Source organism: Oryctolagus cuniculus, chromosome 12 (assembly GCF_964237555.1).
Source record: "Oryctolagus cuniculus chromosome 12, mOryCun1.1, whole genome shotgun sequence".
NCBI classification, from domain to species: Eukaryota; Metazoa; Chordata; class Mammalia; order Lagomorpha; family Leporidae; genus Oryctolagus; species Oryctolagus cuniculus.
In genome coordinates, this window is record NC_091443.1 from 17488640 (window position 1) to 17506345 (window position 17706).

Consider the following 17706-nt stretch of genomic DNA (forward strand, 5'->3'; position numbering starts at 1 on the left):
GCTGGAAATTTTAAGAATCTTTAAAGGTGTGCTTAACATTTGAGTAGGTTATTTTTAGATTGTTAGTTAGTTGTGGAGTACTAGAGGACAAGGATCTTTGATCATCTTTATCTCTCTCAATGCCTAGCATGTAATAACTGCTTGGTATGTTCATTGAAGAAATGATCACATGTAAGTAACAGCAACAGGGGCTACTTTTTTTTTTTCCTTTTTTTAAAAGATTTATGTATTTGAAAGTCAGAGTTACAGAGACAAGAGGGAGAGACAGAGAGAGAGAGAGAGAGAGAGAGAGATATCTTCTGTCTGCTGGTTCATTCCCCAAGTGTTGCAACAGACAGGGCTGGGACAGACCAAAACCAGGAGTCAGGAGCTTCTTCCAGGTCTCCCACAAGGATGCAGGGGCCCTGCATCCTTTTTGAGTATGTTTGAAATTTTTTATGATAAATGGAAGGAGAAAATAGATTTTATATAGCATCATGAAACTTAACTGTAGAGAAAATTCATATTATGAGTCATGGTAAAGTTAGGAACAACTAACTATTTTTTTATTAAAGGTTTTTATTCATTTATTTGAAAGGCAGAGTTATAGAGGGAGAGGGAAAGTGGGAGAGAGATCTTCCATCCTCTGGTTCACTCCCCTGTGGCTGCAACAGCCAGGGGTAGGCCAGGCCAAAGCCAGGAGCCTGGAACTCCAACCAGGTCTCCCACATGAGTGCAGGGGCCCAAGGACATGGGTCATCCTTCTCTGATTTACCAGGCACATTAGCAGGGAGCTGAATTGGAAGTGGAGTAGCCAGGACTCAAACCTGCACTCATATGGGGTGCTGGTGCCACCAGCTGAAACTTTATCCACTATACCACAGCACTGGTCCCTAGAATTTCTTTATGGTCAGTTCCTAGATAGAAAGGTGAAAGAAAATTAGTGTTTTTCTGACCCACCTTGGGCAAGAGAAGCTCTAGTTTCTTTGGGTTGCCTTGAGGAATGAGTTAGGAGCCAAGAGTTGTAGATTAAAACCAAAATAAAATATCACACCTGCCAAGAGGGCTGAGTGTTTGGATAGCTGGATTGTTTTACTCCTGTTTTCCCAGACCTACCACCATTATCCTTGCATTTTTAATTCATCTGGTACTACTAATTTCCTAGTGTATTTTGATCATTTTTGAGTTTTCATGTTTAGAAACTATAAAACATTGGTTACATTTTAGGATACTGACCTAAATGATGAGGTAGTTTTATGGTTTAATGGCTACTTAAGAATAGGTACCTTTATTTTTTAGGGCCAGTTATGAAGCATTTCATTCATCTATAAACATGTAACATCTAAATATATATTTAAACATGTTTTGAAAGTGTCATATCTAGGCGTACAAGCTAAAGAGGTAAGTATTGTTCAGGAGCCCAGGAATTTATAGTCCGATGAGTAAGACTGGTTCATAAACACAGATGGACTTGTCATACAGGGAGTGGTAGGAACAATGTAGACATTTTTATTTGTTTTAACTTCTAATGTGTAGAAATAATGATTGTCCCTAACCATCTTCTTCCCAAATTTTCTTACCTCTTTTGTTCCTGCTTGTGTTTTCATCTCTGTAACTGGTTGTTACAGTCAAGAAGACTCTTCCTGTCTAGAATTTTTCCAGAAGCATGCTAGAGTTTGAGACTTGAGATGACTATAAAGAAGGCAGTACTTTAGATTGATTAGCTTCTTTTCTTATATGTATCTGTTAAAGTTGTGACTCATCTAACACCTAGCTAGAGGCAGGATGGCCAAACTCCTCACCTAGAAGTGTTCTGTTTTGTTTTTTTAAAGATTTATTTATTTGAAAGGCTGAGTTAGAGAGAAGGAGAGATAGAGATGTCCCGTCCACTGGTTCACTCTTCAAATGGCGGCAATGGCCAGGGCTGGTCCATGCTGAAGCCAGGAGCTTCATCTGGGTCTCCCACATGGATGAAGGGGTCCAAGGACTCTTTCCCATCCTTCGCCTTCCCAGGTACATTAGCAAGGAGCTGGATGGGAAATGGAGCAACCAGGACTTGAATCAACAGCCATATGGGATGCTAGCTTCTCAGGCAGCCACTTAACCTACTGTACTGTTGCAGTTGATTTCTCAACAATGTTGCAGTGGGTTAAGAGGCCCGGAGTCACCACACTGACCCCGGGAGTCAGGTGAAAGCAGGCTTGAGGCAAGCGGCCTGCAGACTCATTTGTTTCAGTTAGTACAACAGCTTACATAGCCAAGACCAGCTAATCCGGTCAAGGGGCGGTCTATGCCCCAACCAATCACAGCCTGTTGCCAGGCAGGCTCCTTTTACCATGTGGGTTTTTTTTGTTTGTTTGTTTGTTTGACAGGCAGAGTGGACAGTGAGAGAGAGAGACAGAGAGAAAGGTCTTCCTTTGCCGTTGGTTCACCCTCCAATGGCCGCTGCGGCCAGCGCACCGCGCTGATCCGATGGCAGGAGCCAGGTACTTATCCTGGTCTCCCATGGGGTGCAGGGCCCAAGTGCTTGGGCCATCCTCCACTGCACTCCCTGGCCACAGTAGAGAGCTGGCCTGGAAGAGGGGCAACCGGGACTAGAACCCGGTGTGCCCGTGCCGCAAGGCGGAGGATTAGCCTAGTGAGCCGCGGCGCCGGCCGCCATGTGGGTTTCAAAGCCATCCAATCACAGCCTGTTGCCAGGCAGGCTCCGCTGCCAGGTGGGTTTCAAAGCCATTCCTGAGTAACTGACGTTCGCTTGCCAGTGGCCATCTTGGGATGGCCTTCTTATTCCACCACACTGTACCACAGCACCGGACCCCCCAGAAGTTTTCTCGCTGGGATTATCTTCCCTAAAGAGGGACACAGGGAGGACTAAAGATACATTTTCCATATTACTTATGAGAGAGGTCAGTTCTAGAAAGGTTTCAAGTAGACGTAACACCACATTTTATATGACTGAAACTTAGAAAACTCAGCACTGGGGTTGGCATTGTGGTACAGTGGGATAAGCTGCTGCTTGCAATGCTGGCATCCCACCTTATTGGCAAGCTGGATCAAGTCCCAGCTGCTCTGCTTCTGACCCAGCTCCTTGCTAATGTGCCTGGGAAAGCAGCGGAGGATGGCCCAAGTGTTTGGGCCCTGTGACCTCCATGGGAGACCTAGATGGAGCTAAAGAGGTGTGGCTTTGGCCTTCACCAGCTCTAGCCAGTTGGGGAGGAATTTGTGGATAGAAGATATCTCTCTCCCTCTCTGTCACTCTTGCTTTGAAATAAATACATCTTTAAAAAAAGAAAACTCAGCCGGCGCCATGGTTCACTTGGTTAATCCTCTGCCTGCGGCGCCAGCATCTCATATGGGTGCCGGTTCTAGTTCCGGTTGCTCCTTTTCCAGTCCAGCTCTCTGCTATGGCCCGGGAAGGCAGTGGAGGATGGCCCAAGTGCTTGGGCCCTGCACCCGCATGGGAGACCAGGAAGAAGCTCCTGGCTCCTGGCTTCAGATCAACGCAGCACCGGCTGTGGCCGCCATTGAGGGGGTGAACCAACGGAAGGAAGACCTTTCTCTTTGTCTCTCTCTCTCTCTCTTGCTGTCTCTCTACCTGTCAAATAATAATAATAAAAAAGAGTAAATAAATAAAAAAAGAAAACTCGGTACCTTTCTGATTTGAGTATCTGATCTTTTATCCAAGTTTCAGTATTTTGCCCTAGATTGTAGGGTGACCTTTATTTTGGGAATTTGATAATGGTTTATGTATTGGCATCCCTGCATCTCTTAAGCACTGAAGTATGTGTTATAGAACCTTAATATGGAAATGTTCAGACATGCACAGAAGTAGCAAGAATAATACAGTGAACCCCTCTGTGCTCATCACCCAGCTTTAACTGTGATTCCTATTTTCTACAGTTTTTCCCCAAAAATTTTGATGGAAATTTTTATTACTATAGTAAGCCTTTTGATGTGTATAAGTTAGCGATTTCAGTGTCATATAGGAATAAGCATTTATGATCATGCTCACCAGTTTGTGGAACAGTAGGGATAATTCTGTTCTGTGTCTTTCTCCATATTGTGATCAGTGAGCTACCCAGGGCATTCGGGGACAAAGGGACTAGAGAATACAAGGTGCCTCTTAGGTCTAGACTCAGAACTGGCCCTCTTTCCTAGCACCCCAACTCCCACTGGCCAGAGTCAGCTTGATGGCCAAATCTAAATCAGTGGAATAGAAAGTCTTCTCATTGAAGTGTATAGGAATCATAATGTACCTCAATAGGCAGTTCAAAACATTGGTGTTTTGTGTGGAGTAATAGTAATACTATTTACTATTATTATAGTACTTTGTTACTTCTTATTTACCTGTTTCTTATTTGTCACACTAATGAAGACTAAAAGCTATCACCATTTTATTCAGAGTGCTTAGCATATGCTTACTATATGCAGAATGTATCAGACAAATACCTTTGTTAGTAAACACATTAAACTAATAAGGGGGCTAGGTAGATAGAAAGTTGTTTCTTTGGTTAAAGGCCAAAGAATGAAAAACTTGGCTACTTAATGAGGATATTGAGTGAACTGAATTGCAGGTTATTTCTAGAACTCAGTAGTTAAATTGTGGGACTAATAATTCTGAGACATACTAGAATGTTGGGCTGGCAGTTAGTTGTAACCAGTTGTATACCTTGTTGCTAAATACTGTTTGTTTTTTCCTCCTTTGATTTCTGTATTTACCTTTAGTTCAGTTATCAGCAGAATTTAGGAGTTGGACATTTGAAAAAATATTTTGTAGTCTTTGGTAAGCTTCTATTATCCATCTTTTCTTGTGGACTGAGTCCTCTAGGTGCCATGGTCCTCATGTTCTCTAAAGTCTACTGTACTGTACCCTGACAGACATTTTCCTCCTAGGATTGTCCTCCTCTGCTAACAAAATAACATGAAATCTGCCATCTCTCAACCCATCACTAAATAGGCTAAATAAATCCCCATATATTTCTGTCCAGATGTATTTATTTATGTATATATATTTAAAAAGATTTATTTTATTTGAAAGAGTTCACTCCATGAATGGACACAGTAGGCCAGGCCTAACCCAAGAGCCAAGAACTCCATCTGGGTCTCCCATGTGGGTGCAGGGGCCCAGGGACTTGGGGGCCATCTTCCATTGCTTTCCCAAACACATCAGCAGGGAGCTGGATCAGAAGTGTACCAGCCAGGACTTGAACCTGCACCAATCTGGGATGCCATTTTTGCAGGCACTGGTTTATCCCACTACATCACAATGCTGGCCCCCATATTTATTTTTAAGAAGAAAACCTGTGGGAAAATTTTGAGTTTTATAAATTATTCAAAAAAGACATATTTATAAAACTTAAATATATTTGTTAGAGGGGCTGGTGCTGTGGGGCAGTGGATGAAAGCTCCAGCTTGTAGCACTGGCATCCCATATGGGCACCAGTTCAGGTCCTGGCTGCTCCACTTCCAATCCAGCTCCCTGCTGTGGCTTAGGAAAGCAATGGAAGATGGCCCAAGTCCTTGGGTCCCTGCACCAACATTGGAGACCTGGAAGAAGCTCCTGGCTCCTGGCTTTTGATTGGCTCAACTCCAGCCGTTTTGGCCATTTAGGGAGTGAACCAGCAGATAGAAGATCTCTTTCTGTCTCTACCTCTGTAACTCTTTCAAATAAATATATATTTCTTTCTTTTTTTTTTTTTTTAATTTTTATTTTTTTTGACAGGCAGAGTGGACAGTGAGAGAGAGAGACAGAGAGAAAGGTCTTCCTTTGCCGTTGGTTCACCCTCCAATGGCCGCCGCGGCTGGCGCGCTGCGGCCGGCGCACCGCGCTGATCCGATGGCAGGAGCCAGGAGCCAGGTGCTTTTCCTGGTCTCCCATGGGGTGCAGGGCCCAAGCACCTGGGCCATCCTCCACTGCACTCCCGGGCCACAGCAGAGGGCTGGCCTGGAAGAGGGGCAACCGGGACAGAATCCGGCGCCCCAACCGGGACTAGAACCCGGTGTGCCGGCGCCGCTAGGCGGAGGATTAGCCTAGTGAGCCGCGGCGCCGGCCCAAATATATATTTCTAAAAATTATTTGTTGGATATATTTTCATATCAGTTAAGTTTTTGTCCTTTGATGTATTGGCTCAGATTGGATTTTTTTTAATTTAAACCAGAATTAATTACATTTATTTAAACGGTTTTAGATCATGATCCCTTCTCTTAAAAAGAAATATTAGGTTGGTGTTAAATTTCAGTTATAATAGATACATTGCTAATAAGCAGTAATAAAATATTTTTCCTGCAAATACAAACCTTAATGAGGTTTCACCTCACCCCAATTAGAATGACTATAATCCACAAATCCAAAAACAATAAATGCTGGTGAGGAGCATTTTTTTGTTTGTTTTTAAAGATTTATTTATTTGACAGGGCCGGTTATGTGGCGAAGTGGGTAAAGCCGCCGCCTGCAGTGCTGACATTCCATATGGGTGCCACTTTGGGTCCTGGCTTGCTCCACTTTCGATCCAGCTCTCTGCTATGGCCTGGGAAAGCAGTAGAAGATGGCCCAAATCTTTGGGCCCCTGTACCTGCGTGGGAAGACCTGGAGGAAGCTCCTGGCTCCTGACTTTGGGTCGGTGCAGCTTGGGCCATTGTGGCAGCCAATTGGGGAATGAACCAGCAGATAGAAGACCTCTATCCCTCTATGTTTCCTTCTTTCTCTGTGTAATATTTGAAAGGCAGAGTTACGGAGCAGCAAAGAGAGAGAGAGAGAGAGAGATGTCTTCCATCTATTGGTGCACTCTCTAAATGGGCATTACGGCCAGAGCTGAACTGATCTGAAGCTGGTTCACTCCCCAAAATGGCCACAGCAGTCAGAGCTGGGCTGATGCAAAGTCAGAAGCCGGGAACTTCTTTCAGATCTTCCATGCAGGTGTAGGGGCCCAAGGACTTGGGCCATCTTCTTCTGCCAGGCCATAGCAGAGAGCTGGATCAAAAGTGGAACAGTTGGGACTCAAACCGGTACCCATATGGGATGCTGGCACCTCAGGTGGCAGCTCTATCCGTTATGCCACAGCACTGACTCCCTAATCCTTGGTAGGCATGTAAACTAGTATAACCATTATAGAAGACACTATGGAGACTCTTCAGAGATATGAAAATAGATCTACCATGTGACTGAGCCACTGTACTCCTGGGAATTTATTCACAGGAAATGAAATCAGCATATGAAAGTGTTATTTGTACCCCCATGTTTATTGCAGCTCAATTCACAATAGCTGAGATAAAGAATCAACCCAGATGTCTATCAACTGACGACCAGATAAAGAAAATGTAGCATAAATACACAATGGAATACTACTCAGCCATGAAAAAGAATGAAATACTGTCTATTAGAATAAAATGGATGCAACTGGAAACCAGTATACTTCATGAAATAAGCCAGTCTCAGATACCATGTTTTCTGTGATATGAGATGGTCAATAGGGAATACCAAAAAAAAAAAAAAAAAAAAATACAGGGATGAAATGTTCACTTTGGCATATGATTATCATTTTTAGCCCTTGTTTATACTTCTGTGGAAGAATTGTGGTCTTCCTACTTTTTACTTGTTGAATATTATGATTAGTGGCAAATTAAGCCTGTTAATATAGGGTGGATTAAAATTATGTGTTTGCAAAAACTGATGAAGAGAGGGAACAGGAAGGGGTTTGGGAAGGGAGCTGGAGGGTGAAGGAAATGTCTTCTTGGAACTGTACTTAAGGAATGCATAAAATCTGTTCTCTTTATATTAATAAAAATTTCAAAAATATTTTTCCTTTTTGAGAATAGAAATGAAGTAAAGTTTTGAATCGTATGAGTGATTATAATCATTTCATGAAAATCTCAATTCCTTTTTTTTTTTTTTTTGTTTAGATTTGAAAACTGCATCATCCTGCCTCCAGCACCAGCAGTTTCTCCCTTCTGTGATCAATGTAATTCACAGGAATTTCTTAAGTAACAAACGAAATGAGCCCAGGGCGTGGAAAATATGACTTTTATATTGGTCTGGGATTGGCTATGAGCTCCAGTATTTTCATTGGAGGGAGTTTCATTTTGAAAAAAAAAGGACTTCTGCGACTTGCCAGAAAAGGTTCCATGAGAGCAGGTGGGTTGTGTCCTGTGAGACTTTGAAATGATATCAGGGTGTACTTACTTACTTATGTTCTTGTGCCATAGAAGGTCATGCCTTTATTCCTACTGAGTATATCAAATCTGTGAACTGTTCAGTAGTTCTAAATGTGGATAGAGAATCAAGTATCAATTTTGTAATGAGGAAAAAAAAAAAGTGAAGTGTCTAAATTAGTTAACTGCCCATCCTGCAGTTATTTTCAGAGTTGTAGCAAGAACTGATGCCAAATTTGCATCCAGGAGCTGGTGCTGTGGCGCAGTGGGTTGATCCTCCACCTGGGGTGCCAGCATCCCATATGGGCGCTGGTTCTAGTCCTGGCTGCTCTTCCCATCCAGCTCTCTGCTATGGCCTGGGAATGCGGTGGAGGGTGGCCTAAGTCCTTGGGCCCCTGCACCCGCGTGGAAGACCTTTCTTTCTGTCTCTCCCTTTTATTGTCTGTAACTCTGCCTCTCAAATAAATAAAAACTCTTTAAGAAAAATTTGCATCCAGCCTTTTTTTTTTTTTAAAGGTTTATTTTATTTGTTTGAAAGAGTTATATAGAGAAAGGTATAGACACAAAGAGAGAGGCCTTTTGTCTGCTGGTTCACTCCCCAAATGGCTGTAACAGCTGGAACTGAGCCTGTCTGAAGCCAGGAACTTCTTCCAGGTCTCCCATGTGAGTACAAGGGTCCACATACCCTGGCCATCCTCTGCTGCCTTCCTAAGATCATTAGCAGAGAGCTGGATTGGAAGTGGAGCAGCCAGGCTCATATGCCGATGCTACAGGCTAGAGCTTTAACCCGTTGTGCCACAGCATTAGCCCCTCAGCCTTTACTTTAAATTTCTATATATCTCCAGAGAAGAAAATAAAGATTCATGAAGCAGAATCTTACTGAAGACTGAGGTCCTTTGTCAATGATAGTGCAAGTTTTGACTTTTACCATAGACATTTTTTCTAATGTCAAATTGGCAAGAAAGAAAGGAGGGCTTCTGTGGCTTGAAGAATACTCATTTTAAATAAATTTCTAATGCAGGTTTCCTTGAAAACTGCCAACAGGTCACAAAATCTGGGGGATCCTTTGTGTGATTGAACCCCATTTTGAGATTTATTTATTTGAAAGAGTTACAGACAGACAGGTCTTCCATCTTTGGGCTAATAGATGACTGCAAAGGCTGGAGCTGAGCCAATCTGAAGCCAGGAGCCTGGACTCCTCTCTGGGTCTCCCATGAGTGTGCAGGAGCCCAGGTATTTGGGCCATCTTCCACTGTTTTCCCAGGTACTAGCAGGGAGCTGGATTGGAAGTGGAGCAGTTGGGACTTGTACTGGCACCCATATGAGATGCTGGTGCCACACATAGAGGCTTAACCTACTATACCATAGTGCTACCCCCTGAACTTCACCTTGACGCCTCAATCTGAGGATGTTAATGATAGCTTCCAGCATTATTGGTCCCATGTCATATTCGTATCTTTCTATCTTTGCTGCAGTTCTAGACTTGAATTGGACCTCAAGTAGACCTGCTTTGGCAATAAAAAAAAAATCACCTCTATCTTTCTTGTGCCAACTTTATAGCCAAACCTAATCAACAATCTTCAAAACATAAAACAATAGCCTCTATTGGGATTTAATGGACAAAGAAGAAAGTGCTGAATCTCCTGTTTGCTATCTCAGTCCCTTATCCTTGGTCCTAAGGCAGATAATGTTGTTACTTGTGATGGACACAGTTGTAAAGGATTCATTCACTTTAGCTTTTTCTTTTGGGCGGTGGTTAAGTACTGATTGTTTCCTGACCTTGGTTAAGTACTGACCAGTGGTTAAGTACTGATTGTTTCCTGACCTTGTTAGTTTATCCAAAGGAAAGCCAAGGCAAAAGGGTTTGTGTTCTGGCAGTGCTGGTCAGCATAGTGTCTGGTCAGAATAGGACCGCAATCTCCACAGTTACTATACCATAAGTGGGGTCATTCACACCTAAATGGCCTATCCAGTTTCCGATTAGTTCATTTAAGCTGAGTCCACAAAACTAAAGAAGGAAGTATGAGTTGAATATAAGGATTGATTTAGTTCCTCAATCAGGAGTATAGGATAGACATGAACATTTTTTTAACATTCTCATGGTCTTAACATCCCCTTTTCTAAGGTAATCATAAAAATATTATCTCAACATTCCCATTTATAATTATCCAGAAACCTTTATTTAAACCTTTATTAAAAGTACTTTGGCCTGGCACAATCCTAGCTATTGTAGAGTGAATAAAACAGATGGATATCTCTCTTTTTCTCTCTTTCTGACTGTGCCTTTCCAATAAATGTATTTTTTAAAAAATGTTGGGGCCGGTGCTGTGGCATAGCAAGTAAAGTCGCTTCCTGCAGTGCCAGCATCCCATATGGGTGCTGGTTTGAGTCCTAGCTGCTGCATTTTTGATCCAGCTCTCTGCTATGGCCTGGGAAAGCAGTAGAAGATGGCGGCCCAAGTCCTTGGATCGCTGCACCCACATGGGAGGCAGGGAAGAGGCTCCTGGCTTCGGATCAGCGCAGCTCAGGCCATTGTGTCCAATTGGGGAGTGATCCAGTGGATGGAAGACCTCTCTGCCTCTGCCTCTGCCTCTCCTTCTCTCTTTGTGTAACTCTGACTTTCAAATAAATAAATAAATCTTTTTTTTTAAAGCAGTAGTAATTAGATATTTTTAAGTCTGCTATTACTAATAGTGTTCATACTAGTGTTTAAACAAAAGCATGGTAATATTTCAAATAAATAAGCATTTTTTTATTCACAGGTCAAGGTGGCCATGCATATCTTAAAGAATGGTTGTGGTGGGCTGGACTGCTGTCAAGTATGTATAGAAAACATTTTAAGAAAATATTACAAATACAAAAATACTTGCATATACTATTACTCATATTACTTGGAAATTTTAAAACTTTGAATCTTGTTTTTTAAAGATCAAAATTCAAAATATATAATAGCCTATATAACTCATTTTGCAATTTAATAGCTTATTTTATTTGAATGATAAGATTTTTTTACCCATCTGATTAAAACATGTTTGGTTTACCTGTGTATTGTTAAAAATTCTGAATTTTAGAAAGTAATTTTGAAAGTGAAAGTTCATAAGAAATGCTGTTTGTAGTTTTCCCCTTCCATTGGTTGTCATTCCAAATTGAAAAGAAGGTATGTACTTTGTAAGACTACTGCCCACGCTTATTTAATTGGTTTTCTTTAACAAAATACATGAAAAATATTATCCTTAAGATATTGATTCTTGACTGTTCATTCAACAAGTATTTGTTGATCTCTTTCATATGCTAGGCATCATTCTAGGTGCTGGAGACACTAGATTGAGGAAAATATGAAAAATTTCTACCCACATGAAGCTTATATTCTTGATGGGAGACAAACAATAAACAAGATAAATGTGTGTGTGAGTAGTACCAAATGCTAAGAAGGAGGAGTAAAAATGAGAAGGGAAATGTAAAATTGGAAGAGATTGGTTTAAAATTTTAGAATGGGGGCCAGGGCAAGCCTCACTGAAAAGAATATTTGAGTACGAGATGTGAGGAAGGCAGTCATCTGAGTGTGTCACCTCGGATTGGAGTCCTCCAGCTCCAGTCCAGCTTTCCCATACCTGCAGCCTCAACTGAAATCTTGACTGCTGTCTTAAAAGATCCTGAATGAAAAGTACTTGCTGACTCCTAAAGTCTTGACTAACAGGACCAAGAGAAACCATGAGAGTAAACAGTTACTGTTCTTTTAAACTGCCAATTTTGGGGTGCTTTGTTAATAGCACTAGGTTATTGAAATCCCAAGCATTAAAAACAAATATAGCAGTAAGGGAATGAAGATGGGGAAGAAGTATCAGGCAGCAAGTTCAGAGAAATAATATTGAAACTTATAAAACTTGAATATCAGAAAGTAATATTGGGGATCATTATAATGGTAGATGAGGTGATTGAATCGACATTCTTACTGAAAACAAGTTAAAAATCTGTACAAGGAGTGGGTGTTTGGCTCAGCAGTTAATATACTGCTTGAGATGTATGCATCCCACATTGAGTTCCTGGTTTGAGTCCCGCTCCAGTTCTGATCCAGCTTCCTGATACTGTGCATCTTGGGAGAATGCACAATATCAGGTGCCTCCCAAGTGGGATAGACATACTGAGTTCTTGCTCCTGGCTTTAACCTGGCCCAGTCCTGGTAAAAGCAGCTATTTGGGGATTGAATCAACAGATGGAAGAGCTCTTTCCGTCTTTCCAAAAAAACAAAAAAAAGTATGTAAACTTTACTTTTTTTTTTTTTTTTGACAGGCAGAGTGGACAGAGAGAAAAGTCTTCCTTTGCCATTGGTTCACCCTCCAATGGCCACCGCGGCGGCGCATCGTGCTGATCCGCAGCCAGGAGCCAGGTGCTTCTCCTGGTCTCCCATGGGGTGCAGGGCCCAAGCACTTGGGCCATCTTCCACTGCACTCCCTGGCCACAGCAGAGACCTGGCCTGGAAGAGGGGCAACTGGGACAGAATCTGGCGCCCTGACCGGGACTAGAAACCGGTGTGCCGGCGCCGCAAGGCGGAGGATTAGCCTAGTGAGCCTCGGCACCGGCCAAACTTTACTATTTTTTAACAGTTTATTTATCTGAAAGAGTGACAGAGCCGGAGAAACAGAATGAGAGATCTTCTCTCCGATAGTTCACTATCCAAATGACTGTGATGGTTAAGGCTGAGCCAAGAACTCTGTCCAGGTCTCACGTGAGTGGCAGGAGTGCAAGTATTTTTGCCATCTCCTACTGCCTTCCCAGTTGCATTAGCTGGATTAGATATGGGGGCAGATAGGACTCAAAGCAGCACTCAGATATGGAGTGCTGCAGTTGTAGGCAGTGGCTTAACCTGCTGTACCACAACACCAGCCTCCAAAACATAAATTTTTAAAAACTGAACAAGGAATTGGCATTGTGGCATAGCAGGCAAAGCCACAGCCTGCAACACTGGCATCCCATATGGGTCCTGGGTTGTCTTGTCCAGCTCCCTGTGAATGGCCTGGGAAAAGCAGTGGCAGATGGCCCAAGTGCTTAGGCCCCTGCCACTCAGGTGTGCGACTCTGCTGAAGCCCCTGGCTTCAGTCTGGCCCAGTAGTTGCTATTGCATCTGGGGCGTGAACCAGTGGCTGGAAGGCCTTTTCTTTATCTCTGTAACTCTGGCTTTCAAAATAAATTTTTTAAATTCATAAATTAAAAAACTGAACAAAATTTAGAAATCATCCTCTTAAAGCATCAAAGAGCTAACATGACCATGAAGAATTACCTGGTCAAGATGAGGGATGCTGGAGTTACTTCTGCCCTAGTGGTAATTGCAGATGCTAGAGTAGGCGGTGGGAAGATAGAGTGAACCTTTGGTTTAACAAGGGTCAAAGTCTGATGCTGCCAAGAATCAGAAATACCATCTGCTCTGAGGACTCTGGAAAGGCTGTACTTTGGAGTGAGTTAGGGACCATGACTAACTGGTCATTTGTATGCACTGGGTAACCTCTAGCCTTGGTCCTATGCTGCTAATGCTCTCTGGCACCTTGCAGACCAAAGTAAAAATTATGTCAATAAGTAATTTTTAAAATTCCCCCCAAAAAGGAGGTATATGAGATAAAGGGAATTTAGCAAAAACAAAACACAGAAACCTGAAGATTCTCTAGATACTGGAAGTATCATGACCATTGAACAACTGTGCTTACTAAAAAGAATTGTGGTTATTGCAATCTGCTGTACTCTAGTGATATTTCAGATTTATAAAAGAATTAGGAAGAAATTATAGAATTTTAAAAATGCAATAATGAAAAGTAAATTAATTGCTTAACAGTAGGTTGTGTGTGGTTGAAGAGAAACTTAGTGAACTGGATATAGTTTGGAAGAAATTATTTAAAATTAAGCAATCAAATATAAAAGGATAGATATGGATTAGAAGGTTATGGAACTTAGGCTGGCGCTGCAGCTCACTTGGCTAATCTTCCGCCTGCGGCACCGGCACCCTGAATTCTAGTCCCAGTTGGGGCGCCAGATTCTGTCCCAGTTGCTCCTCTTCCAGTCCAGCTCTCTGCTGTGGCCTGGGAAGGCAGTGGAGTATGGTCCAAGTGCTTGGGCCCTGCACCCGCATGGGAGACCAGGAGGAAGCCCCTGGCTCCTGGCTTTGGATTGGCAGCGTGCTGTCTGCAGCGCGCCAGCCATAGTGGCCATTTGAGGGGAGAACCAACAGAAAAGGAAGACCTTTCTCTCTGTCTCTCTCTCTCTCTCTCTCTCTCTCTCACTCACTGTCTAACTCTGCCTGTCAAAAAAAAAAAAAAAAAGGGCCGGCGCCGTGGCTCAATAGGCTAATCCTCCACCTTGCGGCGCCGGCACACCGGGTTCTAGTCCCGGTTGGGGCGCCGGATTCTGTCCCGGTTGCCCCTCTTCCAGGCCAGCTCTCTGCTATGGCCAGGGAGTGCAGTGGAGGATGGCCCAGGTGCTTGGGCCCTGCACCCCATGGGAGACCAGGAAAAGCACCTGGATCCTGGCTCCTGCCATCGGATCAGCGCGGTGCGCCGGCTGCAGCGGCGGCCATTGGAGGGTGAACCAACGGCAAAGGAAGACCTTTCTCTCTCTGTCTCTCTCTCTCACTGTCCACTCTGCCTGTCAAAAATAAAAATTTAAAAAAAAAAAAAAAAAAAAAAGTTATGGAACTTAAAGAATTCAGTGAATAATTGGAGTCTGAGAATATAGGACAAAGAATGGAGAAGAAATGTTTGAAGAGAAAATGGCTGAGAATTGTCCCATGATCAAAGTTATCAAGACTTACATTCAAGAAGCCCAACAAGACCTATACAAAATCTGAAAACTGGACCTAAACACATCATAGTAAAACTTAGGAAAACCAGGGGCTGGCATTGTGGTGTAGCAGGTTAATCTGCTACCTGCAACACTGGCATCCCTTATGGACCCCGGTTTGTGCTCCACTTCTGGTCCAACTCCTTGCTAATGGCCTGGGAAAAGCAACAAAAGATGACCAAGTCTTTGGACCTCTGACACCCACATCAGAAATCTGGTAGAAGCTCCTTGCTTCAGCCTGGCCATTGAAGAGAAAATGGCTGAGAATTTTCCCATGATATGGCCATTGTGGCCATATGGGGAATGAACCAATGGATGGAAAATCATTCTCTGACTCTGACTTTCAAATAAATAAATATTAAACAAAAAACTTAAGAAAACCGAAAGACAGAGTATCTGTTTTATATTTTATTTTATTAAAGATTTATTTATTTGAAAGGCAGAGTTACAGACAGCCAGAGGCAGAGAGAGGTCTTCCATCGGCTGGTTCACTCTCCCAGTGGGTGCAATGGCTGGAACTGAGCTGATCTGAAGCCGGGAGCTTCCTCTGGGACTCCCACATGGATGCAGGGGCCCAAGTACTTGGGCCATCTCCCACTGCCTTCCCAGACCACAGCAGAGAGCCGAATTGGAAGTGGAGCAGCCGGGGCTCAAACCAGCTTCCATATGGATGCTGTTACTGCAGGTGGAGGCTTAACCTTCTACACCAGAGCACTGGCCCCTATTTATTCTTTTTTTTTTTTTTTTTTTTTTTTTTTAAGATTTTATAAATTTGTTTGAAAGGCCGAGGTAGAAGGAGAGAAAGATCAATCTTGCATCTGCTGGTTCACTCCCTAAATGGCCTGAAGAGCTGGGGCTGGGCTAGGCCGAAGCCAGGAGCCAGAAGCTGCTTCCAGGTCTGCTACCTGGGTGCAGGGGCCCAAGCACTTGGGCCATCATCTGCTGCTTTTCTAGGTGTATTAACAGGAAGCTGGATTGGAAATGGAGTAGCTGGGACTCGAACCAGCACCCATATGGGATGCTGGCACTGCAGGTGGAGACTTAACCTTTGCCACAGCACCAGCTCCAATAGTGTTATCTTGAAAACGGTCATAGAAAAAGGAGTAGGCATTTGGCATAGCAGTTAAGATACACTTGGGACACCCTCACCCCAATATTGGGGTGCCAGGGTTCGAGTTCTGGCTCTGCTCCTGGCTCTAGCTTCTTACTGATTTGTACCCTGTGAGGCAGCAAGTGATGGCTCAAGTAATCTGATCCCTGCCAACCATGTGAGAACCACTGAGTTCCCAACTCCTGAATTTGGCCTGGCCCAGTCCCAGCTGTTGCAGGCTTTTGGGATGTGAATCAGTGGCTGGGAGTATTATCTGTCTCTGTCTGTTTCTTTCTGCCTCTCAAATTAAATTTTTTGTGAAACAGTACTTCAGAAGGTAGCAAATTGACAGCTTGAGTTTTTCGACAACATTGGAAGTAGAAAAGAGTTGGAAATAGAGCTTCAAAGTATTGGAAAAGTAACTGCCGTAGAGTTTTCTACTCAATGAAAATATGCAGTAAGAATAAAATTAAATCAACATGTTTGGACAATTTAAAACTGATAATTACTATACTTTGCAAAGCAGAAAGAGATTAGTCTACATGGAAGTTCAGAGGTAGAGGACGTGAGAGTGGTGAGTATACAAATGCATCTGAGTAGATGCCAGCCAATAAAAATACTAAAAATAAAAATAGCTCATGGACTTAGAGTATCCATACATATAAGTGAAAATACACAACAGTAACATAAATTGGAAGGGGGAAATGGGTTAAAGGGTTCTAAGGTTCTGAGATTGTCTGGAAGAGTAAAGGTAAACATTAATCTTAAACTTGACAAGGAAGCGTAATTTCTAGAGCGTTCAGAAAACTGTGTAACTTCCTAATTAATTGAGCAAAGAATAACAGATTTTTTAAGATGGGAAGAACTTAACATAGATTGCACAGATTATACATAAGAAAATAGAAGTCATCAGATAAAGTCCAGACATTTGAGAATTTCTTCAAGCCTTTTTTGCCTCCTTTTTGTTCAGTTTGTATTATGGATAAATAGGAATGGTAGATTATCCTAGATAAGGAGGAATTGGAGACACTGCAGCCTAATTCCTTAATTTTGTTAAAAAAATTATTTGAAAGAAAGACTTCCATCTGCTGATTCTCTCCCCAGGTGCCAGCTACGGCCTGGGAATGGAATGTGGTGGGTTTGGGGGTTGTCTATGCTAGGAGCCAGTAATTCAATCTAGGTTTCATATGAGTGGCAAGAACCCAACCACTTGAACCTCACTGCTGCCTCCCAGGGTCAGGATTGGCAGATGGCAAATTCCTTGATTGAATTCTAGTTGGAACAAAACATCCAGAGAAGACATTTTAGGAATTAAAGAAGGGTTCTGAATATGAATTATTAAATGATATTAGAGATTTATTGGCATTTTTGTTAGATGTGATGTAGTTTTGTGGTTAAGTAAGAGTATTCTTATTTCAAGTCTGCATATTTTTACAAATAGGAGTCAGATGTCATATGCTTGAAATTTCATAAAAATAATTAGCAGAAATCACATTTAAAAGAAAATCAAAAAACTGGAGAAAATGTTAAGTCTGGGAAGTAGATATACTTCCTGTAACAATCCACAGGAAAGAATAAAATCAATTCCTACTTCATTTCGTAAATAAATGTCAACTTAAGGTCATTAGGCCTAAATGGGAAAGGCAAAACACTAAAGAATTTAG

General features: G+C 42.5%; 1 protein-coding gene across 34 annotated transcripts in view; it reads left to right on the forward strand.

Annotated features, from left to right (window-relative positions):
• Positions 1-17706, forward strand: part of NIPA2 (NIPA magnesium transporter 2) — a 56193-nt gene that overhangs the window by 11787 nt on the left and 26700 nt on the right. For 24 of the 34 annotated variants that reach the window (XR_011380682.1, XR_011380684.1, XR_011380681.1 and 21 more), the window contains 2 exons: positions 7879-8110; positions 10890-10946. Coding sequence is in view for 27 of the 34 variants with exons in the window: in XM_008269745.4 (XP_008267967.1) it covers positions 7972-8110; positions 10890-10946 (196 nt within the window). In the remaining 7 variants the exon portion in view is untranslated. Of the gene's footprint in view, positions 1-1206; positions 1381-7794; positions 8111-10889; positions 10947-17706 lie in introns of those variants that run through there. The other 10 variants (XR_011380687.1, XM_070053571.1, XM_070053579.1 and 7 more) reach the window with 3 other exon arrangements.